At 35.2% G+C, this 27348-nt stretch overlaps 1 protein-coding gene across 4 annotated transcripts in view; it reads right to left on the reverse strand.

Annotated features, from left to right (window-relative positions):
* Positions 1-27348, reverse strand: part of AP3B1 (adaptor related protein complex 3 subunit beta 1) — a 262792-nt gene that overhangs the window by 25507 nt on the left and 209937 nt on the right. For all 4 annotated transcript variants that reach the window (XR_009335400.2, XM_059061372.2, XM_067031191.1 and 1 more), the window contains exons 23-24: positions 14281-14512; positions 9848-9932 (exon numbers count right to left, since the gene is read on the reverse strand). Coding sequence is in view for 3 of the 4 variants with exons in the window: in XM_059061372.2 (XP_058917355.1) it covers positions 9848-9932; positions 14281-14512 (317 nt within the window). In the remaining variant the exon portion in view is untranslated. The remainder of the gene's footprint in view (positions 1-9847; positions 9933-14280; positions 14513-27348) is intronic.

Raw genomic sequence — 27348 nt, forward strand, 5'->3', positions numbered from 1 at the left:
TTACCATGCTTTTTCCTTTTCCTGCTTTGTTAAACTGGTCAAGTTTTAAGCATTCAGTTTCTTCTTCCCTTTAGTCATTTGGAGGTTATAATACATCATATTTCCCTTAATTTAGAGGTTAGCTTTAACATTTTAAACCATATTTAAACTCCTTTTAGCCATCAATCAATCCTCTTGCCATGCATGACAAGAACACCATCATTCCTCATACTTGTCCATGTCGAGATTTTGGTTCCAGATTATTAAAATTTATTTTTTACATTAGGGGTGAACAATTATTTTTACACATTGACAGGTTTTACAGGTTGAATTCTCTGTCTACTTTTTATTCTGTTTTTCTCTGTCACAGAATAAAAAAACTTTTTTTACTATAGTATATCTTTGAGTAATTCTTTTAAGAAAGGGTCTTTGGGGGGTAAACTGATGGACTCTTTGCTTGTCTGAAAAATGTCTATTTCGTTTCCACCAAATTTTAAAGATTATGTCCCTTGCCTTCTGGCCACCAGAACTAATGACAGTACTGATGAGGAATCTGATTCCATGCACATTATTGTTCATTTTTAGGTAAGCTGCTTTTCTTCACCTCTCTGGAAGATACTAGAGTAGTTTTCTCCATATTAAAAATTCTACCATAAGCAACAAATAACCTACAGGGGCTCCCCATAAGGTTGTCAGCTGATTTTTCAGCAGAAACTTTGCAGGCCAGAAGGGAATGGCAGGACATATTTAAAATGATGAAAGGGAAAAACTTACAACCAAGATTACTCTACCCAGAGAGGATCTCATTCAGAATCCACAGAGAAATCAAAAGCTTTACAGACAAGCAAAAGCTAAGAGAATTCAGAACCACCAAACCATCATTAAAACAAATGCTAAAGGAGCTTCCTCAGGCGGGAAACACAAGAAAAGAAAAAGACCTACAAGAACAAACCCAATACAATTAAGAAAATGGTAATAGGAACATACATATCTATAATTATCTTAAATGTAAACGGATTAAATGCTCCAACCAAAAGACACAGACTAGCTGAATGGATACAAAAACAAGACCCGTATATATGCTGTCTACAAAAGACCCACTTCAGGGTCTTTTGTAGGGGACGGAAAAAGATATTCCATGCAAATGGGAATCAAAAGAAAGCTGGAGTAGCAATACTCAAATCAGACAAGATAGACTTTAAAATAAAGACTATTACAAGAGACAAGGAAGGACACTACATAATGGTCAAGGGATCAATCCAAGAAGAAGATAAAACAATTATAGATATCTATGCACCCAACATAGGAGCACCTCAATACATACGGCAAATATTAACAGCCATAAAAGGAGAAATCGACAGTAGCACAATAACTGTGGGGGACTTTAACAACCCACTTACACTAATGGACAGATCATCCAAAATGAAAATAAAAAAGGAAACACAAGCTTTAAATGACACAACAGACCAAAAAGACTTAATTGGTATTTACAGGACATTCCACCCAAAAGTGGCAGAATACACTTTCTTTTCAAGTGCTCACGGAACATTCTCTAGGGTAGATCACATCTTGGGTCACAAATCAAGCCTCCTTAAATTTAAGAAAATTGAAATCATAGCAAGCATCTTTCCCGACCACAATGCTACGAGATCAGAAATCAATTACAGGAAAAAAAACTGTAAAAATACAAACACATGGAGGCTAAACAATATGCTACTGAATAACCAAGAGATCACTGAAGAAATCAAAAAATACCTAGAAACAAATGACAATGAAAACACGATGACTGAAAACCTATGGGATGCAGCAAAAGCTGTTCTAAGACGGGAGTTTATTGCAATATAATCCTACCTCAAAGAAACAAGAAACATCTCAGGGGCTTCCCTGGTGGCGCAGTGGTTGAGAATCTGCCTGCCAATGCAGGGGACACGGGTTCGAGCCCCGGTCCGGGAAGATCCCACATGCCGTGCAGCAGCTGGGCCCGTGAGCCATGGCTGCTGAGCCTGTGCTCTGCAACGGGAGAGGCCACAACAGTGAGAGGCCCGCATACTGCAAAAAAAAAAAAAAAAAAAAAAAAAAAAGAAACATCTCAAATGAACAACCTAAAGCAACTAGAGCAAGAAGAAAAAACAAAACCCAAAGTCAGTAGGAGGAAAGAAATCATAAAAGATCAGAGCAGAAATAAATGAAACAGAAACAAAGAAAACAATGGCAATAATCAATAAAACTAGAAGCTGGTTCTTTGAGAAGATAAACAAAATTGATAAACCTTTAGCCAGAGCCATCAAAAATAAAAGGGAGAAGACTCAAATCAGTAACATTAGAAATGAAAAAGGAAAAGTTACAACTGACACCACAGAAATACAAAGGATCATGAGTACTACAAGCAACTCTATGCCAATAAAAAGGACAACCTGGATGAGATGGACAAATTCATAGAAAAGTACAACCTTCCAAGTCTGGATCAAGAAGAAATAGAAAATATGAACAGTTCACCTGCAAATAATGAAATTGAAACTGTGATTAAAATATTCCAAAAAACAGAAGTCCAGGACCAGATGGCTTCACAGGTGAACTCTATCAAACATTTAGAGAACAACTAACACCCATCCTTCTCAAACTCTTCCAAAAAATTGCAGAGGATGGAACACTCCCAAACTCATTCTACGAGGCTACCATCACCCAGACAAAGATATCACAAAAAAAGAAAATTACATGCCAATATCACTGATGAACATAGATGCAAAAATCCTCAACAAAATACTTGCAAACAGAATCCAACAACACATTAAAAGGACCATACACCATGATCAAGTGGGGTTTATCCCAGGGATGCAAGGATTCTTCAATACACACAAATCAATCAATGTGATACACCGTATTAACAAATGGAAGAATAAAAACCATACAATCAAGAGATGTAGAAAAAGCTTTTGACAAAATTCAACAGTTTTATGACCAAAACTCTCCAGAGAGTGGGCATAGAGGGAACCTACCTCAACATAATAAAGGCCATATATGACAAACCCACAGCAAACATCATTCTCAATGGTGAAAAACTGAAAGCATTTCCTCTAAGATCAGGAACAAGACAAGGATGTCCACTCTCGCCACTATTATTCAACAGAGTTTTGGAAGTCCTAGCCACAGCAATCAGAGAAGCAAAAGAAATAAAATGAATCCAAATTGGAAAAGAAGAAATAAAGCTGTCACTGTTTGCAGATGATATAATGCTATATATAGATAATCCTGAAGATATCACCAGAAAATTATTAGAGCTAATCAATGAATTTGGTAAAGTTGCAGGATACAAAATTAATGCACAGAAATCTGTTGCATTCCTATACATTAACAACGAAAGATCAGAAAGAGAAATTAAGGAAACAATCCCATTCACCATTACAACAAAAAGAATAAAATACCTAGGAATAAACCTACCTAAGGAGGTAAAAGCCCTGTACTCAGAAAACTATAAGACACTGATGAAAGAAATCAAAGCTGACAGAAATAGATGGAGAGAAACACCATGTTCTTGGATTGGAAGAATCAATATTGTGAAAATGACTATACTACTCAAAGCAATCTATAGATTCAATGCAATCCCTATCAAACTACCAATGGCATTTTTTACAGAGCTAGAACAAAAAATCCGAAAATTTGTATGGAGACACAAAAGACCCCGAATAGTCAAAGCAATCTTGAGGGGAAAAAAATGGAGCTGGAGGAATCAGACTCCCTGACTTCAGACTACACTACAAACCTATACTAATCAAGACAATATGGTACTGGCACAAAAACAGAAATATAGATCAATGGAACAGGATAAAGAGCCCAGAGATAAACCCACACACCTATGGTCAACTAATCTATGACAAAGGAGGCAAAAACATACAATGCAGAAAAGACAGCCTCTTCTATAAGTGGTGCTGGGGAAACTGGACAGCTACATGTAGAATAATGAAATTAGAACACTCCCTAACATCATACACAAAAATAAACTCAAAATGGATTAAAGACCTAAATGTAAGACCACACACTATAAAACTCTTAGAGGAAAACACAGTCAGAATGCTCTTTGACATAAATCACAGCAACACCTTTTTTGACCCACCGCCTAAAGTAATGAAAATTAAAACAAAAATAAAGAAATGGGACCTAATGAAACTTAAAAGCTTTTGCACAGCTAAGGAAACCATAAACAAGACGAAAAGACAACTCTCAGAATGGGAGAAAATATCTGCAAACGAAGCAACTGACAAAGGATTAATCTCCAAAATATACAAGCAGCTCATAAGCTCAATATTAAAAAAAACAAATAACCCAATCCAAAAATGGGCAGAAGACCTAAATAGACATTTCTCCAAAGAAGATATACAGATTGCCCACAAACACATGAAAAGATGCTCAACGTCAGTAATCATTACAGAAATGCAAATAAAAACTACAATGAGGTATCATCTCACACCGGTCAGAATGGCCATCATCAAAAAATCTACGAACAGGGCTTCCCTGGTGGCGCAGTGGTTGAGAATCTGCCTGCCGATGCAGGAGACACGGGTTCGTGCCCTGGTCCGGGAAGATCCCACATGCCGCGGAGCAGCTAGGCCCGTGAGCCATGGCCGCTAGGCCTGCGCGTCCGGAGCCTGTGCTCCGCAACGGGAGAGGCCACAGCAGTGAGAGGCCCGCATACCAAAAAAAAAAAAAATCTACGAACAATAAATGCTGGAGAGAGTGTGGAGAAAAGGGAACCCTCAAACATTGTTGGTGGGAATGTAAATTGATACAGCCACTACGGAAAACAGAATGGAGGTTCCTTAAAAATCTAAAAACAGAACTACCATATGACCCAACAATCCCACTACTGGGCATATACCCAGAGAAAACCATAATTCAAAAAGACACGTGCACCCCAATGTTCACTGCAGCACAATAGCCAGGACATGGAAGCAACCTAAATGTCCATCAACAGAGGAATAGATAAAGAAGATGTGCTACATATATATATAATGGAATATTACTCAGCCATAAAAAGGAATGAAATGGGGTCATTTGTAGAGATGTGGATGGACCCAGAGAGTGTCATACAGAGTGAGTCAGTAAGTCAGAAAGAGTAAAGCAATTATTGTATAGTAACACATATATGCGGAATCTAGAAAAATGGTATAGATGATCTTATATTCAAAGCAGAAATAGAGACACAGACGTAGAGAACAAATGTATGGATACCAAGGGGGAAAGGGGTGGGGTGGGAGGAATTGGGAGACTGGGATTGACACATATACATTACTATGTATAAAATAGACAACTGATGGGAACATACTGTATAGCACAGAGAACTCTACCTAATGCACTGTGGTAACCTAAATGGGAGGGAAGTTCAAAAGGGAGGGGATAATAACTGTATGTGTATGGCTGATTCATTTTGTTGTGCAATGAAGGCTAACACAACATTGTAAAGCAACCATACTCCAATAAAAATTACTTTAAAAATGCAAAAATTAAAAAAAAATTAAAAAACAATAAAAATTCTACCAGGATGTGGCCTTTTTGCTAGTTGTTCACATTCACTCTGTTTGGCCTTCAATGGGTCCTTTCAATCTGAAGGCGTGTACATTTCTTTTGCTTGGGAAAATTTTCTCCTATAATTTATTTAATTATTTCTTTTCTCCATTGTCTCTTTTCTTTCCTCTAGACCTCCTATTAGATGAATTCTTTTTTTTTAAAGAGGAAGCATCATTTTAAAAATAAATAATTAATTAATTAATTAATTTCTGGCTGCATTGGGTCTCCGTTGCTGCATGCGGGCTTTCTCTAGTTGTGGTGAGCAGGGGCTACTCTTCATTGCAGTACGTGGGCTTCTCATTGCGGTGGCTTCTCTTGTTGTGGAGCATGGGCTCTAGGCACACGGGCTTCAGTAGTTGTGGCACACGGGCTAAGTAGTTGTGGCTTGTGGGTTCTAGAGCACAGGCTCAGTAGTTGTGATGCACGGGCTTTCCCGCTCTGCGGCATGTGGGACCTCCCGGACCAGGGATTGAACCCGTGTCCCTTTCATTGGCAGGTGGATTATTAACCACTGCGCCACCAGGGAAGTTCCAGATGAACTGATTCTTTTAACTTTTTTTTTCATATTTTCCATCTTTGTCTTTTTGCCTTCTATTCTGGTTGATTTCATTGACTCCCTCTTATGGAACACTAAATCAGTCTTCAGCTGTGTCCAGTCTATCATCCACCTACTGAGTCCTTTTGGCTTTTTATGTTTTTAGATCTCCAAGAATATATTTTAAATTGTCTAATTACTCCTTCTCAAATAAGCAGTATATTCTTGCTTTACAGATACAGTTCTCTTGAATCAGATATTAGTTGTAATTTTTAAAGATATCTCTTCTTTCTCAAATTGCTCCCTTCACAATTGGTAAGTCTTTGTAAGTCATTTTGAGCTTTCCCTTTCAAATTGAGGCTTTCCCTCAAAAGTCTGGTCATCCTAAGCTGTCTGTTTATATTTATAATGAAGGACCAGGTTAGTTAACAAACAAAGCAAGTTCTGCTGCATATCAGCTATAAGATTTTGGGCAAGTTTTCTTCCTGTGCCTTAGTTTACTCACCTCTAAAATGGAATAATAATACTCACCTCATAGGCATGTTTTGAGAATTAAGTAAACTAACATACACAGTGCAGTGTTTAGAACGGTGCCTAGCACACAGCTACTGCTCGATACATGTTAGTGTTATTTCTATGGGTCTCCTCTCCCCTGGTGGGCTGGTTGGAGTTTTCTTAAGTGGTTATGGTCATGAAGTTGGGAGGCAGGTAGGCAATGGCCTTATCTCTCCACCAACAGATGTAAGACTGGCTTTACCCTAGTGGTAGGCAACTTAAGAATATCATTCTCTTGGGTAGAACTGCATTTCATCTCATCTCTGACCATCCTGCCTCCTTCCTATAAACTCAACCCCCACTGTTCTCTTAGGGCACATCCTCACCAAAAGTCCTTCCCAGGCAAGTAGTTGTTCACTTTCTTTACAGGGTAATTTTTAGGTCTCTGATTAAATGTGTATGCTGCCTGCTGCTAGGGGCAAGGTTGGGGAACTGCAGGTTGGAAGTCATTCTTTAATTCCCTAATACTGTCTTACCCTAACTTTTCTTTTCGCTAGTTCACTTTGTGTTTGATATTCTGCCAGATTTGTTCTTACCATTATAGTAGTTTTCTCCCATGAGTGTTTTGCTCTGTGGTTTTTATTTTCTCTGTTATTGTTTATCTGCTACCATTTGCTTTCTAACTGCCAATAATTCTTCACAATTTCTGGTCAGCTAATAGCACTCTTTCTCTTTTTAGTGCTCATTTTCTATTAAAGAATGTATTTTCTGTCTTTTTAATGGATTTTGGGCAAAAAGAGGGGCGGATGTTAGTGCTCAGTCCTCTAACTTGAGCCAAGCCATATAATTTTTCATACTAGTTAATACATTAATATCTGCTAATCACAAGGATGAGACCTGTTTATGTACTGCATCTACTTTTAGAGAGATACGTTTATGTATATATATTTTCAATCTCAATAAATTTAATCAAGGATTTAATTTGATGACCATTTAAAATGCAAAGCAAAAAGAGACATCAATACTTATCAAGTGTCCATATAACTATACAGTTATATATAATGGCTTTATCTATCTATATATGCATCATATAACTATAATAATACAGAGAATTAATCTAGAAGCTAAATTAGGATTATTTTACTCTGGTTCCTTTTCTTTTAATAAATAGAAGTGTACCTGAAAGGCTCACAGTCCATGTTCAGCACTTCTGAAGGCTTCCTATCAAATATGCTCTTATTGCCCATAATTTTATGTATTGATTTGTATAATGTATTTTGAGGAAAAAATTCAATATCGGCCATTCTTGCTTTTTTTCCTTTTTATTGAACTACCAAAACTAATACAGCTCATCACTAAGGAAAAAGTGCTATTTATTATGCAAAAGGCACAGTCAGTGATTGGCATCTAAGACCAATTGATCAACCCATTACCACTATCTCCCTACCCCCACTAGCACCACTGTGAAGCTATTGATTTAAACACTGTCGATCGGTTTCCATTTTCTGATTTTGGGCAGGCCAATTAAGAAAGTGAGTAATTGTGATTACACTGCTTCAGGATCAATTACATTTGATGCAAGACAAAGTGTTCTTTTTGGAACACACACAAAAATGATTTTTGATCTAGTGTGCATATGTGCTTAATAAAAATCTAAAATATATAACTAATGTATACCTTCACAACAGAAAAACATATTAATGTAAATGCTTATAATAGCTAAAGGCTATTTTCTATCTAAAATAAATTCATCATTTTCCTAAAATTAGTTTAAGAGAAACTGAGAAAAAACTGTTTATATACACTTCCCAACATAAGCTAAAAATCAAACATTACCTAAATATTTATCCCTAAAGGGACTTAGTTAATTGTGAAAGACAAGATGCAAATCTTGTGTAGTAGACTAAAGAGAAAATCTTTGTAATGAAAAAACCTTTTTAAAAACCCTTCATTGCATAGAAATATAAAAGGATTTTTATATAAATTTAAAAGAAAGAAGAATTTTTTTAGTTCTTAATCTTGCCCACACTTAGTGCATAAGCTTTGTCATTGGGCTCACATTGTCGAAATCATTAAAATGAATATACCTCTGGTGTTGGAGGTAAATCTATTTAGAATGTTACTCATAGTCTTGTGCTCAGTAATATTGATCTGTGTTGTTTGTCTAATAGAAAAATAATAAACACTTACTAGGCAATGTGGGGAAAAGTAATCAGTTTTTATATATCACTAATATAGCAGACCTCCCAAAACATAAAGGTGATGATCTGCATAAAATCAATGTGTTACGCTACATTGCTTATATTCATCATTGCAGGTTCTCAGCAATAAATGGTATAATATTAGGTTTGAATTACTGGTAAACTGAAAAGGTATATGAAAAAGAAAGGTTCACTATATTCAACCTATAAACTTATTTAAAAGTGCCTATTTCCTAAACCTGGAGATTTTTATCATAAAAAATTCTGTTAGAAGCTAGCTAAAATTTAGATAAATAAAATGCCTCAATTCTTTTCAGAATAAGAACAAAACAACTTCAGATCAAAATAACACATCATATCTTAGATCAGAAAAATACAAAAGAAATGAATTCAAAGATAATTCTTAAAGATGCATGAATATAACTTTTCATTAGTTTGCTAATAGTTTCTGGATTTCATCAGAAATGTATAAAACATTATATAAAACAATAACAATGAAAAAACACAATTCTAGAAAAGCTCTTTTGAATAGTATTCACCTATGAAACCTTTGCCAACTGATAAATGTTCTCTTTTGAATTTTATCAAAAGCAGTTTGTAAATTAAAGTAAAAATCTATGAAAAATCTATGAGTTTTTGGTACTGACAGAATCAGTAATTCTTCACTTAAGAGGCTCAAGATAACATATAAAATGTTTCAAAAGATATCTTCTCTGGGCTAGCCAACAATATTATTAAAGTTTTTAATTTCTCCTGAGTTTTCCTCATGACTTTTACCATAAATTTTCCACAAGCACAGAGATAAGCAAAAAATAAAAAAATTTAGCAGTAGTTTCTTAACAAACTGTGAAGTTCAACCACATATGGCAGACTGTAATGGCTATCTGTGTAACAAATACTAAAAACATATATTGCACATAATTTGTCCAACTATTCCACGGCAGTCTAAACATTGCCAAAGAAAAGCATGTTTGTGTAAATGTTTTGTCTTTCAAAGAAAAAACTGCTGAAAGCCTCGATTTTAATCTGCTATTGTTTATAGTAATATGAAATATAGACGAACAATTGAACTTACCACAACTGGAAACTGGCAGTCTGAGTGGAATCACAAAAGTCAATACCCATTGAAACAGTAATGGATCCCTCAGGCTCAAGAGATTCTAGGAGATAAGATAATTTAGACATGGAAACACAGAGGATGTGAAAAAGACTAAACTAAACACTAAAAACTTATGTAATGCTTGTAGTTTGGTTAAAACAGTCAAATTTAATGATGGCTTGTAAGAATAATTTCAAACTAAGAGTATTAAAGCAAATTATAAAGTAATTTCACTTGAAGGCTCTCTTTCTCACAACTTAATTCTGCACATACTTCAATGAACACATTATATCTATTTGTTTCAGAAATACAACTCATCCTGAGAAATTTCATGTTTTACAATATTGTCTTTATAGGCATTGAAGGTGAGAAGAAAATAAATGTTTTCCTGTTTGGAACAACTGTAACAGACTCTGGGTGCTTTTAAGAGATTGTGTACTTAAAACTATGGAATATTTACTCTAGATATAAAAAGTAAATTTTCAACAATGTTCTAAATTTCCACTGGGGGAAAAATACAAAATTTAAAACATGCAAATTAAAGCAAAGCTGGAAGAAGAAATTAATTTGTTGTCCTCAGATATTAACCAAGACAACTGGCATTATAGGAACCCGAAACAATAAGTCTAACTGCATTAGTCAAAAAATTACTGGAAGAAAATTTAGTAGATTAGGTTATCTTGAAAAAAATAAATAATAAAGTGACATTCCATAGATTTGTAATTTCTGAAGCTTCATCTATCAACTAATCAAGTGTGGGAAATAACTGTTTCAATATACAATACTGGTGTTTTTTCAGTTGATAATGATAAAACTCAAGACAAACAATAACACTTTATTCTGCTTATGATTCCAGAGTCAAAGTGTAACGCTGTACATTAGAATAATGAGGGATCTTAAACATATACCTATTAAGTATAAATATTTATGTATATATATTATATTTAAATAGAAACCATTCACTTTTGATTTCTACTTTGCTTAAAGTCTCTAGTATAACTGCAGTTGTATTGCACAGTAGCTTTATATTTAGTTTTATCTCTTCTGCATATATATTATTAGATATAGTTGTATTTTAGCAAGCACACACTAATCCAGTAGACTGTGATTATTCTAGGGCTTGTTGATAGGTATAATTTGCCATTTAATACTAACCATTACAAAAATGATGGTACAGATAGGACAAAAGAACAATTCAATAAGCTTAAGATATTAAGTATTTTTATATCTCAAAGGCTCAATGAAGATTAGGCATTATAAGAAGGTACTTGTTTAATGCTGATTTTTAAAGTGTTATTGGTTTGCTTGCTTATTAGTTGGTTTGCTGATTCCAGTTTGAATTTAATTTGTTTATAAACCTAACATTTACCAGGATGGCATGTAAGTACCTGAAGACTTGCTACCTAATCTTTGGCAAACAAGCTTTATTGTAAATTACCATAATAATAGTTTTCTTGCATTTCTCCTAAAGCTACACCTTATCAGTTCATAGTTTGTCAGTCACATTACTCAAAACTATTCTTCAGTGAATCCTTGATGTTTTCTTCTGTGCCACAGATATACTCGGGTTTGGTCTTATTTGCAGCTGACACCACATTGGTAGTAAATGCTGTCATCTCCAAAGCATGATGGCATTTGGAACTTAGATCTCTCTACATCACGTATCCTCATATTTCATTTGACAAAGTGACAGTTCTCAAGATGCCTTGATGATGGCACTGCCTGACACAGTTTCATAACTTCCTCAGTCTTAAGATAATTAACTGTGAGCTTACTGCCATACTAATTCTGAGGATAGTTCATGATCAATGGTATGTTTTATTATATGAATGCTTCAAGAGCAAAGTAATCAGCATAAAATTATTCATATAATAGATTTTTATATTTGAAGCCTACTACATTGGAAAAGTTTATTCAATCAGGTGTCTGTAGTTGAATACTGCTTCTGGATCATTGCAATGTACATGAGAGGGTTATGTAGAAATGGCTGATAAACACTGGCTCTATTACACTGCACCATTAATAATGAAAAATTAAATCACACAAGATGCCATCTACTTTGATGTGACAGTTGTACATTAACTAGTGAAATCTTAGCTGAACTCAAACTTGTCAATTGTTAACATAAAGTCACTGAATATAGTGCAGAGAGCCTAAGGCTACTCTTTGAGTGAGTGAGTTAGTGAGTAAGTGAGTGAGTGAGTGAGTGAGTGTGAGTGTGTGTGTGTGTGTGTGTGTGTGTGTGTGTGTGTGTTAAATCTCTTGTGTACATGTGCCTGATCTCTTTGGGAAAAATGGCACTTTATTCCTAATATTCTCGCAAGGAATCCAGTTTCATGCAAAATCCTGACAAAAGTCATCTCATTATAGAGAAAAAAGAGAACAGATTGGTGACAAATAAGAAAGCCACTGGACTCCTTAACATATGCATATGTGCTTATTAAATAAAACAAATATCTTACTTCCCTTATTTCACAAAAAATGAAAATGCAGTATTTGTTCTTTGTTGCATTCTTATGATTTTTTTTTGGACTAATTAAGATATTTCATACTCTGAACTCTACTGTTACCTATTGATGAAAGAGACTAAGTGGTATTACATACAAATTACTGCATGGGAAAGAATTCTGTATCTTGAGGGTATTCAATAAATGGCAACAGAACAAATGAAACACTACAAAAACTTTGCCTAAGAAAAGAAAAGGAAAGAAAGCCTATTATTAGTACTGAGGCAATGGCATATATTCATATTTTATTTTGGTGTTAAGGCCATATTATGAAATGTATTGTATTTATTTCTTCTATTCTACATAGGCCAACAAAAGGTCAACTCATCAACTCATTACGCCAGCTCAAAGAAATGATAACACTGTTCTACTGTTTTAACCTTTGGATAACATTTTCAACCTTCAGACAATGCATATATCAGCTACGTGACACTTTTTAAACTAAATTAATTTTTTAACTAGGTAAAAAAGTTGGATTTCAAGCAGTAAAAAAGAATACAAATTGGGATATTGTTTAATTCCTTACCAATATATTAACTTCATAAAATAATTCAATAAAAATCAGGCACTGTAGTCTTTAAACAGTGTCTTAATTACCAAATTATTTTTTAAAGAGGGTATTGCATGGGTTCTGAAATCAACTTACTTTAACTCTACTTCTCTCTACTTTGGTTGCTTATAAAAGTCTACCATATTTCATCTACTAGGAATTTTTTTTTTCTTTGTGGAAAAATATAACACAAAGAATGACTTCTTTACCGAATGACTCATGAAAATGATAGGAGAGAATTCAACAATGTGAAAGAGCTCATTCAGGCAAAGAGGGAGAAAAAACAGAATAGCTATATGATAGGCAATAATGAATAAAGAAGGCAGAGTTACCCAGTCAAAAGGCTTTGCTCACCTAAAGTATTATAAAAAGGAACTACCTGGAGCCTTCTGATGGTAGTATTTCAAGGATTCAGTGACAGAAACCTTGTATCACTTTTAATTAAGATTTTGCCTGAAGCTTCTCCCAACTAAACTGTAGGACTGCCTCCACTTACACAAAACAAAAAGAGAGATAGACATTCTAATTATTATACTATTTTAAACTCAAAGTTAGCCATACAGTTGTTACACTTAATTTTTAAAAGGTGTATTTTTTGTAAAACACTTAAAAAATGGAAGGGGATGACAGCTGGAGAGACAGTATGATATAATGGGCACTGAGGTAGCCTGGAAAGCACATGCTACGTGGTAGGGGCAGCCGGCTTGGCATCGGCTGGTTGTGCTGTATGCAGGTGGGAATAAAGCACCTGTATTGCGATAATCTTGTGCTTTATCCATGAACAGTGAGATTTCTTGGTTTGTCCTTTAAGGTAAAAAAAAATACTGATTTTTAAATGGTGGCAACAGATTAAAAAAACATGATGTGTAAAAATACCAGTAACATATTGTGGGCTTTCTACCTTCTATGTATGGAAAGGAAGACAAACAGAATAGTACATACCCTCTCAGTCTTTGCTCCCTTCACTTTTCAATCTATGCAATATGAAGGGAAACGGGGAAGGAGAGATATGGAAGGTACAATACCCAAAAGACAGACTAAAATCATGCAGGAAATGAAGCTGACCAGAAACAGAGGTGGGGGAAGGTGATGCAGATAGGAAAAATGGGAGGAAACTGTGATTCTCCAGACACAGTCTTTCATCAGTACTGGTATTACCACTGCTGGCACCTAATTCACTAAGGGCAAAGACATGTATTTATCTTACAAGATAAATTCGGTTTAAAAAGGAAAAACTTATACACACTGAGTTTGCTAAGTCAATAAAATAATATGTATTCTACTTTACTTTTAAAATGAACACATTTAATTATCAAATGCAGTTAAAGTTTTAAATGAGAATTACTATTTACCTATTGGATTAAAAACATGCATTTGCATGCCCACAGGAAGTTTCTTTTCCCCTATGTGGATATTTTCTACCTTCCAATCAGTGGTATTATTCAATGTTATTTGCACAGAGACCATATTATCACCAAAAGCACAAGGCTGTCTTGGAAAGAAATAATGGGCAGCTAGTCCTTTTCCACTCATCCGATGAAGCAGCACATGAGTTTTCACTGGTACAAAGACAGGAGTACTGACCTATTGCACAATGGAAAAAAAAAAAAAAAAAAAAAAGAATTAGTGAATATAGTTATTAATTCTTAAAAACATACAAAAATTCATAACACTTAACTCCTGTTTTCCCTAAAGTATTAATCACAATAATAGACATTAGTAGGATATCACACACATCGATATGAAGTCAGAAATTATATAAAAATGTAAAGTAGGGCTTCCCTGGTGGCGCAGTGGTTGAGAGTCCGCCTGCCGATGCAGGAGACACGGGTTCGTGCCCCAGTCCGGGAGGATCCCACATGCCGTGGAGCGGCTGGGCCCGTGCGCCATGGCCGCTGAGCCTGCGCGTCTGCAGCCTGTGCTCCGCAATGGGAGAGGCCACAGCAGTGAGAGGCCCGCGTACCGCAAAAAAAAAAAAAAAAAAAGTAAAGTAAATGCCTTCAAAACAGTATTAAAATTCTTCTGTACTCTGTAGGCATATATTAAAATATTTTGACAATCTATATCTAAAAAGAAGAGAATAATCTTAGTTATATAAATATATTCAATTTTTTTAGTTTATAAATGTTTTTGTTTTCTTCTTAGGTACACTATATTTGGACATTTTGCCAATTTTCTTATTAGTTTTAATAATTTGTCATTTGATTTTCATGGGCTTTCAAACTGTAAGATATTATAATCTGTCTATAACGAATATCTTATACTTTCATTTCCAATCCTGACTGCTTTAACTTTTTTCACCCTGAATTTCTTTCACTGTAAACTGAAGACTATGACCTCCTTTTTAAGGTGGTTCTTCATTTGCTTTAATGATTAAAAAGATCTTCCCTACCTCAAGATCAGATAACTATTCACTTACATTTTCTTCTGGAGCTTTAATGGTTCTAATTTTTTTATTCATGAGGAACTGATTTAGGTATATTTACTCTATATTTAATTATTTTTCTCCAAATACTTAACAAGTCATCTGTACATGATTTAATGATTAGCTCTTCCTCAATGATCTATAAATGCAGACATTCTAATTATTTAGTTGGAGACATTTTTGAACCTTGATGGAGCTGTTAAACCAGTACCACACTGCTTTACTTCTTATAGCCCTACAATGTGATTCAATTGTTTGGCAAAACAAAGCATCACTTATTCCTCCACCCACTCCCGCCAATATTTTCTTGGCTAATCATCTGTTTATGCTTCCATGAACCTTAGACTCTTAGTTAACTTCAACTGTGAGTGGAATCAGAGGCAGCATATTAAGTGAAGAAACACAGTCCTTTCTAAAATCATATGGTGGCTATCTTTCCATTCAAAGTCAAAGTATTGCATGTGGCTTGACCTGACATGGGCAAGCTTTAAAAAAAAAAAAAAAATCAATTTGTGATTAAACAGGCCTAATCAAGATTTTTACCTAACAAGTGTACTCTCCCAAACTAGGTTTTCTATTATAATTGTGAGAGTACATATTAACCTGTTCAACATGCTCACTATGCCACTGACATCTGATGACATAAAAAACTTAAAAGTAATAATTTAAAACTCATCAACAAAAATCCAAGAGTTAAATATCATATACACAGAATGATAAAGTTGGAAAGAGGCAAGTGTAGAGCACCATGAGAAAAGCAGAACAAAAGCAGGAGTCTGGATTACAGGCAGCCAGGAATTAGCACTCTAGATATCATATAACATTCTTTGAAGGTATGCCTTAAATCATTTAAGAGCTATCAACTTGTCTTAGTTGGTTAACTGATTCTCTCTCTCAATCTAACCCTGGGACACGTGGTCCAAATATTTGTTTTTTTCTACTTTGTCTCAAAATTCTGCACCTTTATTATAATAGTTAAAACAATGCTAAGGAATGTGCAAAGGAAGAAAAACAATGTAATTCTCTCCACACATTATTTCCACACTCAACCAAGTTCAAGAAGCACTTTAACTTCTAAAAAAGGTCCTCCCTAACAATCTTCAAAGTTTATCTATGATAGTGCAACGATGCCTATGTTTTCTTTCACAATAAATACCTCATAAATGGTACTTTGGGGTAATAATATACACTTTTTAAACTACAGAACGGGGCTGACTGAAAATGTTTGATTGCCTTTTTTAACCTATTTTCTAAGTTCATACAAGTCATATTAGTGAACCTCCTCCACTATCTAAACTACATAGGTGGTATTTTGTTCAATAAAACCAGTAGGTTTCACAAATACTTCATCAATTTTCATATGTAATATAATTAATCCTGATAAGAAAGCAAGATTTTAGTTCAACATTTTGTACATCAGATTACTTACTTATACTCCAGAAACATAGACATGACCTGTGGCTGCTTATATTCTAAGATGCTAAATGTCATGAATGGCTTTTCTTACTTCACAATTTATAAATAACAATTATTTTATTAAATGTTAAAAAAAACAGGTAAAAAGTAAATTAATTAGTGAATGACCTAGACTGGGGCTGTGAAAATGAGGGTTTAAGTTTAAGAAAGGAGGTAGATACTTAAAGTTTGAACAAAAAAAATCATCTTGGGTAGGAGACAGCAAACTACAGCCCACAAGCCAAATACCACCTGCTGCTTGTTTTATAAAGTTTTATTGGAACATGGCCATTCTGTTCTTTGACATATTGTGGGTGGTTGCTTTTTGGCTCTACAATGGAAGAGATGGTAGTTGCAATGCCTAATATATTTACGATCTGGACCCTTTACAGAAAAAGGTGGCTGACCCCTGATCTAAGGGCATACATGTTACATTCTTCCTTCTCCCCTCCCCTTCTCCTGTTGTCCTGAGGAACAGTGCTCCACAGATCTCTCACAGTTCTGTACATCTTCTAAGCAAAGGTATTAACAACTTTCTTCCTGAAAATCTTTTCAAGGTTATACATCAAACAGTCTTTGGAAATGGATTAAGTGCCTCCCTCTGGGGTAAAGGTTGGACAGGTTTGCCAACAGACCCTTATGAAAGATTGGGATCTTCTATGCTAAGGATCCTCTCCTCTAAAGCAACCCACTGCATATGCAGTCATTACCTAGGCTTCATTGCGTCACCCTGTGAAAACTGGGGCTCAGAGAAGTGGCAAGAATGATGTTACCCTGGCTTCTGCTATTGCTGTGAGTAATAAACTGTCCTCTGTCTTTGACACAGGAGTCTGCTGTCTTCTACCAGTACCCATGAAATTGTCTCAGGCTAACTTATTAGCCTGAAAGTGAGGTAACATCTCATACCCTTCACAGTTCTTTGATACCTACTTTTCTTTTTTTTTTTTTTGGTCATTCGACAATTCCCAGATCCACTTACTCCAAAGAGCTAAATTAACGTTGAGTAGGAGTATCATGTACAGCTGTGCAGTGGTAACTAACTGAGAGGTGGATAAGATCTAAAAACCTAGCTTAAAAGTAAGTACTGATAAGAAAGAAAAAAAAATTAAAAATAATAAAAAATAAAAACCTAGCTTACATTCAAGGGTGCCCTTATGGAATGTGCACAATGGCACCACCTGGGTTAGCATGCTTTGCTAATGAGAAGTCTACTTGACAAAGAAGCTTTTTTTTTTTTCACTTTCCTTTATTAAAGCTGATGTTATGACCTGGCTAATTGTTTCTATGAGGTTCTGATGTATCATGATGTGTTCTGATGGCTGACAACAAAGTATCAAGTAAGTTTTATGAAAGACACTGAGGAATCAGAGTTCAATGTTTCAGCGTAGCTTTTATCTGGTTCAAGACTAAGTGCTGGTCTTTTGAAGGAGCTCTCTCCCCAGTGTTCTACCCTGTAGTGGTTATATATGGGATTGTCTGCTCAACACATCTACCATCTTCTAGGAATGTTGCCACATTCAGTTCTTGATGGAGCTGGCATGTTCTTATGCCACCTCATGATCTGACCACATTAACTGGTTCAGGAATGGGCACCTGGCCCAATAAGTTCCTTTCCTAGGATTTCTGGATTTGGGACTTAGGAAGTTGAGCCAGTCTCTCTCAAGTGGCTAAAATTCTGAGATTTAAAACTCTAATGTCTGTGGCCACATTTCCTGCCATATTGCTCAGTAAGAAATAAACAAAGAACAGGTGAGAGACAGAGTCCTGCTGGTATCTTTGGTTTGGATGGTTCTTGAAGCTGACATATTCCTACCCTTCCTGAAGTTTGGTTTTCTGTGAAATACTCTAGCATTCTTTCCTGAAACTTCCCTTTTTTTTTTTTCCCCTTAAGCTAGTTCAAATTCGGTTTCTATCATTTAACTCTCCCAACTCAAGTACTAATCACGATTAGTCAGATTTCAGGACACTAACTTGGAGACTGGGGAATAAACTCATAATGGGAGAAGGTGTTTTCTTGCTCCTTTTCCTAAAGCCCTGGTAAATGTGTTATTGTGAGACTCAGGCATGGCATCTGATTAGGTTGAACCATATGAATCTACCAACTCTGTACATCAAAGATTTGAATTACAGCAAAGGAAATAAAAGCAAAAATAAACAAATGGGACCTAATTAAACTTAAAAGCTTTTGCACAACAAAGGAAACTGTCAACAAAACGAGAAGACAATCTACTGGACAGGAGAAAATATTTGCAAATGATATGATCGATAAGGGTTTAATATCCAAAATATATAAACAGCTCATACAACTCAACATCAAAAAAACAAACAACCCAATTAAAAACTGGGCAGAAGAACTGAATAGACATATCTCCAAAGACATACAGATGGCTAACAGGCACATGAAAAGACGCTCAACATCATTAATTATCAGAGAAATGCTAATTAAAACCAAAATGAGATATCACCTAACAACCGTCAGAATGGTTATCTTCAAAAAGAACACAAATAACAAATATTGGCAAAGGATGTAGAGAAAAGGGAACCCTCCTACACTGTTGGTGGGAATGGAAATTGGTGAAAAACAGTATGGAGGTTTCTCAAAAAACCAAAAATAGAACTACCATATGACCCAGCAATTCCACTCCTGGGTACATATTCAAAAAAACAGAAAACACTAATTTGAAAAAATACATGCACTTCAATGTTCATAGCAACATTATTTACAATAGCCAAAATAAAGAAGCAACCTAAGTGTCAATCAACAGATGAATGGATAAAGATGACGTGACATATATATATATATATATATATATATATATATATATGTACAATGGCATAGTACTCAGCCATAAAAAGAACAAAAACTTTGCCATTTGCAACAACATGGATGGACTTGGAGGGTATTATGCTAACTGAAATAAGTCAAACAAAGAAAGATAAACACTGTATGATATCACTTGTATATGGAATCTAAAAAATAAAATACACTAGTGAATACAACAAAAGGAGCAGACTCACATATATAGAGAACAAACTAGTGGTAACCAGTGGTGAGAGGGAAGGGGGAGGGGAAATATGGAAGTAGGGGATTAAAAGGTACAAACTACTATGTATAAAATAAATAAGCTACAAGGATATATTACATAACACAGGGAATACAGCCAATATTTTATAATAACTATAAATGGAGTATAAACTTTAAAAAGTATGATTCATTATGTTGTTCATCCAAAACTTACATAATACTGTACATCAACTATACCTCAACAAATAAAGAGAAGGGGAAAAAAAAGTGGAATTAGCAATTCTTACGGTTCAACCTGCTTTCGTTCAAGGCTACTTAGTCCTACCTTCATTAAGAAAGAGGAATCTTATTTATTATGTTTATTATCCATCTCTCCATTTATTCCCTGCTTTTATGTTCAATTTACAAAACATAATTTTACCCATTTTCAGAACTCAAAGCATAATTTTTCTACTTTAAATGATTATAGAGATTTGCAAATAATATACCACTAGTGTTGGTCATAACTATACTTTACTTGATGCTGAGTGCTCAATTATAACACTGTTCCTAAAAATACTACAGTCTTTCAAGGAGTTTACTGTGGTGATAAGCGGAGCTTATCAATATTAATACTTGTTGGTTTTAGGATATGACTTGCCTAGCAATTTTCTACTATATATAACTGGACACAAATGAAAAATACCATATTTCTTAATAATTAGAAGGACTTCTATGATCCAAACACTATTTCTTATAGTATCTAGTTCAGGTAAAAGCATTATTTCCCATTAAATATTGAAACTTGGGCTTCCCTGGTGGCGCAGTGGTTGAGAGTCCGCCTGCCGATGCAGGGGACACGGGTTCGTGCCCCGGTCTGGGAAGATCCCACATGCCCGTGAGCCATGGCCGCTGAGCCTGTGCATCCGGAGCCTGTGCTCCGCAGCGGGAGAGGCCACAACAGTGAGAGGCCCGTGTACCACACACACACACACAAAATTAAAACTTGTATAAACAGGATAGTATGAAAGACAATATTTGAAAACAATGGTTTTGATTTAATTATTTAACTACTAATGTTCAAAGAATTAAAAATTTAGCTGCATTATAAGCAAATGATATGGGTTATCCTCACGATTCCTGAGGTAATTACTTCACTAACTATAATAACTCTAAAATAAAAAGCCTTCTTCTAGAGTTAACAGAACAAAAAGCATCAAGTAACAGTGAGATATTCCTCTACAAATCTTTACACAGCATATGTTTAAATAATAAAAGTCATTTGTGTACCTTTAGATGGTTTATGAAAATAACCAATCAATTTTGCAGACACAACATTATTTCTAAAGGGAATCTATGTGACTCATGATGCCTGTAGATACACAGAGACAAACCACACATATTTTATCAGTTTATTACAGTAAGCAAATAAGCGTGGAATGAGAGTGCACATAACTGTCTACTTAGCGCTTACTGAAACATTTATAAGAGCTGTTATCTCCCTAATAACAGACAGACAGCGTGCAATTTTAGAGAGGAGAAAAGCTTCATATTTTTTAACACTTCACTAAAAAGTAACCGAAGAGTGTAAAATGAAAAATACTCTGTGCAGTTAGCTGGTAATGGACCATATTATCAACTCAAGTTAGATTTATAGGATACAAACTAGTCACTAATAGTTATTTTATGACATAGCATGTCTGTTTTTGAGATTATTAAGATTAAAGTTGTAAAACTTCTTATGAACATAGTTGTTCAAAATGATTGAATTATAAAATTTAAGTGAGAACTGAAAATAAAACACAGATTATCAAGTGCCTAAAAATAAACCTTGTTCAACATCTGCATTACTATTTCAGAGATAACACTTCCATGTAAAGCTTTATGAAAACAATGTTTTCTAGTCTTTTTTGCTTTAATCCACATTCAGACACTTAATCATTTTTAAGTATTATCAATCTATTCTGTTTTTGGACTCCAAAAATATGAAGATCTGCAATATATAAACTGCTCTCTTTGTACCTAGTTTTGTTTGGCTTATTTTACAGCAGTATCTATTTAGATATATGATTTATAAAAAATGACCAGATTGTAAACAGAGATACAGTTTCATCTTTAAAATTAGCACTTTTTAAACCAGTGTAAATCTCAACTGGTAAGAACTGTAATGCAGAAAGCTACAGTATTGTCTTATTCACCCAGTAAACTGTAGAAAGTGAGCCTATTTTATCTTTAATCTACAGTATTGGGTCTAGTACCTAGCACAGGATTTAAAAAAGCAAAGGGCAAATTTGCTTAATTGTTAGCTAGAACTATAAACATAACACTCAAAGAAGTATATTTCATTTTTCCATTGAATATTACTTTAAATAAATGGTTTATACTTCTAAAGATAACTTCCTCCTTATATATGTATATTCAGGTATTCTAGAAAATAACTGTGTTCCTTGCTACTATTTTATTTTAGTCATCAGTACATACCATGAAAAATGTGAGACTTTTCACCTCTTATTTTGGTAATAAATAAAAATGTATTTACAGAAAGATCTGAGTAATTATCAACAAACATTTAATGAGAACCTTACTTCACGCATGGTATTAAGCAGGCTACAGCAAACTTGGCCTGTGGATCAAACCCAGTCCACTGCCTGTTTTTGTATAGTCTGTAAGCTAAGAATAGTTTGTTACATTTTTAAATGGTTGAAAAAAATAAAAAGAAAACTGACATTTTTGTGACACTAAAATTATAAGACATTCTAATTCAATGTCCACAAATAAAGTTTTATTGGAACACAGCCACATTCATCCATTTCTGCATGACCTCTGGCTGTTTTACCACAATGGCAGAGTTGAGTGGCTGTGCTCTGCAAAGCTAAAAATATTTACTATCTGGCGCTTTACAAAATGTTTGCTGACCCCCATAGAGGATGTACTCAATTTCCATTGGTGTTGAGATGAGGAGGAAATTACTTTATAATAATACCCTATCCTTTCCCCTCCTCAAAGGTAAACCTATAAGTCTCACTGTCAATATACTACTTTTTATAAATCTGAAATCCAGAGTGATGTGTATATACTTTTATTTACCACTTTCATAGAAAAACAGTTCCAGAACTATGGATGTAGATACGTTATACTATTCTTAGATATGTTCTACTATTTTTTTTTTCATATTTCCTTTCTGATTTTTGGTTTAAGGGTGCTAATAAAAACAAAACAATCTGGTTTCCAAAGTGTTTAGCAGAAAGGTTCTAATAATTGGTGAAAATAAATTTCGTCAGAACTGGAACAGTTTATGTAAGCACAAACAATTATGTGTTGTTATTTGATAGATGTGATAATCATTTGATCTTTAGTTCTACTGCTTTCTCACTGACAATATCAATATCATATAAAAAAGAAAATGTTAGTGTTCCCTTCCTTTGGAACCAAGCTCAGAACCTTGGCACTATCTTTGACATTCTTATTTCCCTCCAACAATTACTTGAGAAGTTTGATGTCTCTTGTATTCATTTTCTTCTTTTCTGTTGTCTACCACCAGCTTAGTTCAAGTCATCAATGACACTTAAAACATTAAAACATTTTTTAAAATTTAAAATTGCAAAAGAAGTGCATGTTTATTGAAAACAAGTTCAAACAGTATGGAAATACAAGTAAAATCCCCTCAGGTTTAACCATAATTAACAATTTGGTGTCCCTCTCTATCTTTTGCTCCCCTTTTATTCTGCTTGCCCATTCAAATTGGCCTCCCTGTCTCTAGATTCCTTCTACTCCAATCCGTACCACAGGTTCTTGTAAAAATAATTCTCTTAAAAGTGTTACCTCCCTTATACACTCAGTGAGGAGGGGTAGAAAGTGCTGAGCTTTGAAGCCAGATAGATGAGCTGAACCTCTGGCTCTGCAACTTACTAATCCTGTGACACTAAAAAAGTTTCTCATGCTTTAGAGACCTCAATTTTCACATCTGTGAAGTGGGGAAACTCTGACCTATCTTTTAGGGTTGTTGTAAATCTAGGCTAAATATTAAAAAATCTAGAGGAGTGAAGGGTCTGAAGATGTTAACATGACAGGCACAAGTATGGGAGTGAGACATGATTTCAGAGTTGAAATGAAAGAGGATGTGGTTGAAATTCAGTACAGGTCAGTTATTGGTACTGAACAGATCAAGAGGCTGTGAGGTTACATACTGCACAGGTTGAAAATATGTACAGAGAGATGTCTCAGGATGATGGTGGACTGACGAGAGTATGTGGAAGATGCCAAGATCTTCACTGAATGTGGGTAAATGATTAAGAGATCCCAAGATGAGAATGACAAGGAAAGGAAAAGGGTATAGGAAGATGGAATGGGCCTCATATGAGGAAGGAACATGAGGATGAAAAGGGAATGGCCTAGATGAAACATCTGGGAGCTTCATACAAACCATCTTGCTGGTAATAATGATTTCGCCAAAGAATTCTAGAGAATTGTGAGTGAGGTCATGCTGAGAATATTTGTTATGGGACAGCAAGATCCAAAGGGAGATTCTCAGAGGAAAGCCAGGCTACATAATAGTACTTTATAAAAGTATGTGAGGGGATTGGTAGTTGTTCCACACATTTCACAATGGGGCCACAGCATCTAAAAACCAGCCATGCTGCTTGCACTTAAATGAATTGTAACTTAGGAGACAGAAGGATATGGATCTCATCTAGATGAAGTCCTAGAGGAAGAAAAAGAAGTATGTCTTAGTTGATGTACAAATTGGAAAGGCAGTTTTATTACTGCTACTTTAATTTTAAATAACAGGGCTCTCCAGGGATGCTTTCTTTGAATCTGACAAAGAAGGAAAGGATTCTTTTTACATCACAGATGTCAGTCAGACAAACCATACATTGCTGTGGAATTCCCGACATAGGGCAAGTTTGCGGAAATGGCTCCTCTGAGACCACAGAGCTAGTGTGCACACTCGCTCACACGCTCTCTCACACCCACGCACACGTATATTTATACATACATATACATATATATATATTTTTTCTTTTCCTAATCTGTGCATAAATATTTTAAATTCTTCAGGGAGGAGGTAGGGATGGGTAGAACACCTTGATTTACTACACAGGAACCTCTGAGTCTTTGAAGTCCATGTCTTTGGCAGCAAAACCTCTGATGACCAGGCTTTAATTTCAGTAGAGTCACCTGATTAGGAATTTTTCTGGATCAATACCTAGGATTGGGGCCTAGGTGCTTGTACTGTTGCACTGGTCCATGTGTTCTCAGGCTATCCCTATATTTGGCATATGAAATATCTTTCTTCAGAAGCAAGAAAGGCTATGGCTTCCCTCTTGTCAGGCAGAGTTAGTGCTGGCAGTGGTAAGTAAGAAAACATTAAATTTTAAGTTAGAAGACTTTCAAGTTATTGATGAGAAGAAAATTATTTAACTTATTTGAGCATGAATTTGTAAAATAAAGAGTAATACTACTTAATTTGTAGGATCGTTTTTATAAGGATTTAGTGAGATACTTCATATGAAAGTGTTTTGTAGATGAAAGTACTCTTCTTTAATTGTCATTAAAGACAATGTTTATTAGCATAAAGGAAAAACACTGGCAGAACTAAGATTAGAATTGAAGATTTTTGTGTCATTTCTGTCAAGTAATAATTTACAATTCCTTTTCCAATAAACACAAAGTATTCCTTATGATAAAGGAAAATAAAGGTCAGTCACGCAAGCTAGTGGGGAGATTTTCTTCCTCTTTTTCAGAGAACTACAGGAAGTGGGAAGAACCAGCATTCATTACTTCTTCCAAAGATTAATGATAACTGAGGAAACCTTTTTGAATATGACCTTAATCATGAATCAGTAGCCTTAGTCACCAGAATAACCTGCAAAAGCAAATCAATAAAATGAGATCAGATTTTAAAATTATGAGTTATTTAATAAACTAGATATCTGAAAGTGGATTTCAAGTGAGAATTTCATAAGCACACATCATTTATGATGTGATGAGGAATCTCAAGATAAGTCTGAATGTCCTAACATCATAGGAAGACTACTACACTTTGAGATATTTTATACTTCTTTACCTCATCAGGATTACAGTATTAAAAAACTCCTACCATCTACATATCTACCTTCAGTACTGAAATTATAGAATCCCACTTTTATACTAATTATAAGGAATTAACTCTTACTGTTTGGACATGTTGAAAAGAGCAATGGAGAATATCACTAAAGAAAAAGTAACAGTGCTTCCCTGGTGGCACAGTGGTTGAGAGCCCGCCTGCCGATGCAGGGGACATGGGTTCGTGCCCCAGTCCGGGAAGATCCCACATGCCGCAGAGCGGCTGGGCCCGTGAGCCATGGCCGCTGAGCCTGCGTGTCCGGAGCCTGTGCTCCGCAACGGGAGAGGCCACAACAGTGAGAGGCCCGCGTACCACAAAAAAAAAAAGTAACAAAGGTAACCAGAGGCAGCTGCATGGGGCACTAGATAAAACGTCAGGAGCCCTGGGTTATGGTTTCAACTCAGTCATATATTAGCAGTGAGAACTTAGCTAAATCACAAGCTCACTTAGCTTCTGTTTTTCTCCTCTGTAAAATGGGGCTAAGTATACACATCCTGGCTGCTTCACTGAGTTGTTTTGAGGATAAAATGAGACGTATATGTGAAATTGATTTTTAAACTGTTCAATAAAAGGCATTATCGGGATTATTAGTAAACTGAGTTTCCTGTCAACATTAAAACATCAATCTGTCAGATAACTTAAGGTCCTGAGGTTAAAAGTACATATCAAAAAGCTGAATCACCATTGGAGAAGGGCATTTAAAACAATATTGCTATATTTATTGATAGTACCATCCAAAGCATCCAAAGGCCTGTAAAACAGTAATCCCTTCCCCCATGTCCTTTTTTTTTCCCCCCTCTCTGTTAGTTGTGGGTGAAGAGGACTGTTCTCTAAAAGGTTTCTAAATGATGTTGATGTTAAAATATATAGTATCACCATTTAACAGCCTTTTAAAGAGCAGTCCCTAGCATGGTCTTTGTTAACAACTGAGGGAGGAAGGGACTATTTTTTCAAAGGCTTTTAGAGGATGTTGTTAAAAGAATATATAGTGACATCATTTAAAAGCCTTTTAAATAATAGTTTTCCTTCCCTCCCAATTGTAATGTCCTAGGCTTTCATTTATTTTGTACTACAAGCTGAAAATGGACATGCCAACATATTATTGGTTATGGCAGGCATTTGTTGGATAGAGAAGGATGCATTGCTTTAAAAAATGTTCATGTCCAGAAATAAATCCAGCTCTTCAAGAACATAGTACCAGTTCTATACAGGCTACTGGCCACCCACATTTTCATTGAGTTGTGGTACCTTTTGCTTGTTTTCTCTAAGGGTTTACTGAAGACGATGCCACGCAAACAGGAAAGGAGTCATTACAAGATTTCCGGTGAGATAAATGTAATCCTACCACCCACTGCTACTTGAGTTAACTCTCCATCCAACATATGGCAAAATCTAACTCTAACTCCTATTCTGTTGTCTCATTAAATTAT

The sequence above is a fragment of the Kogia breviceps genome, chromosome 4 (assembly GCF_026419965.1).
Source record: "Kogia breviceps isolate mKogBre1 chromosome 4, mKogBre1 haplotype 1, whole genome shotgun sequence".
In the NCBI taxonomy this organism is placed as follows: domain Eukaryota; kingdom Metazoa; phylum Chordata; class Mammalia; order Artiodactyla; family Physeteridae; genus Kogia; species Kogia breviceps.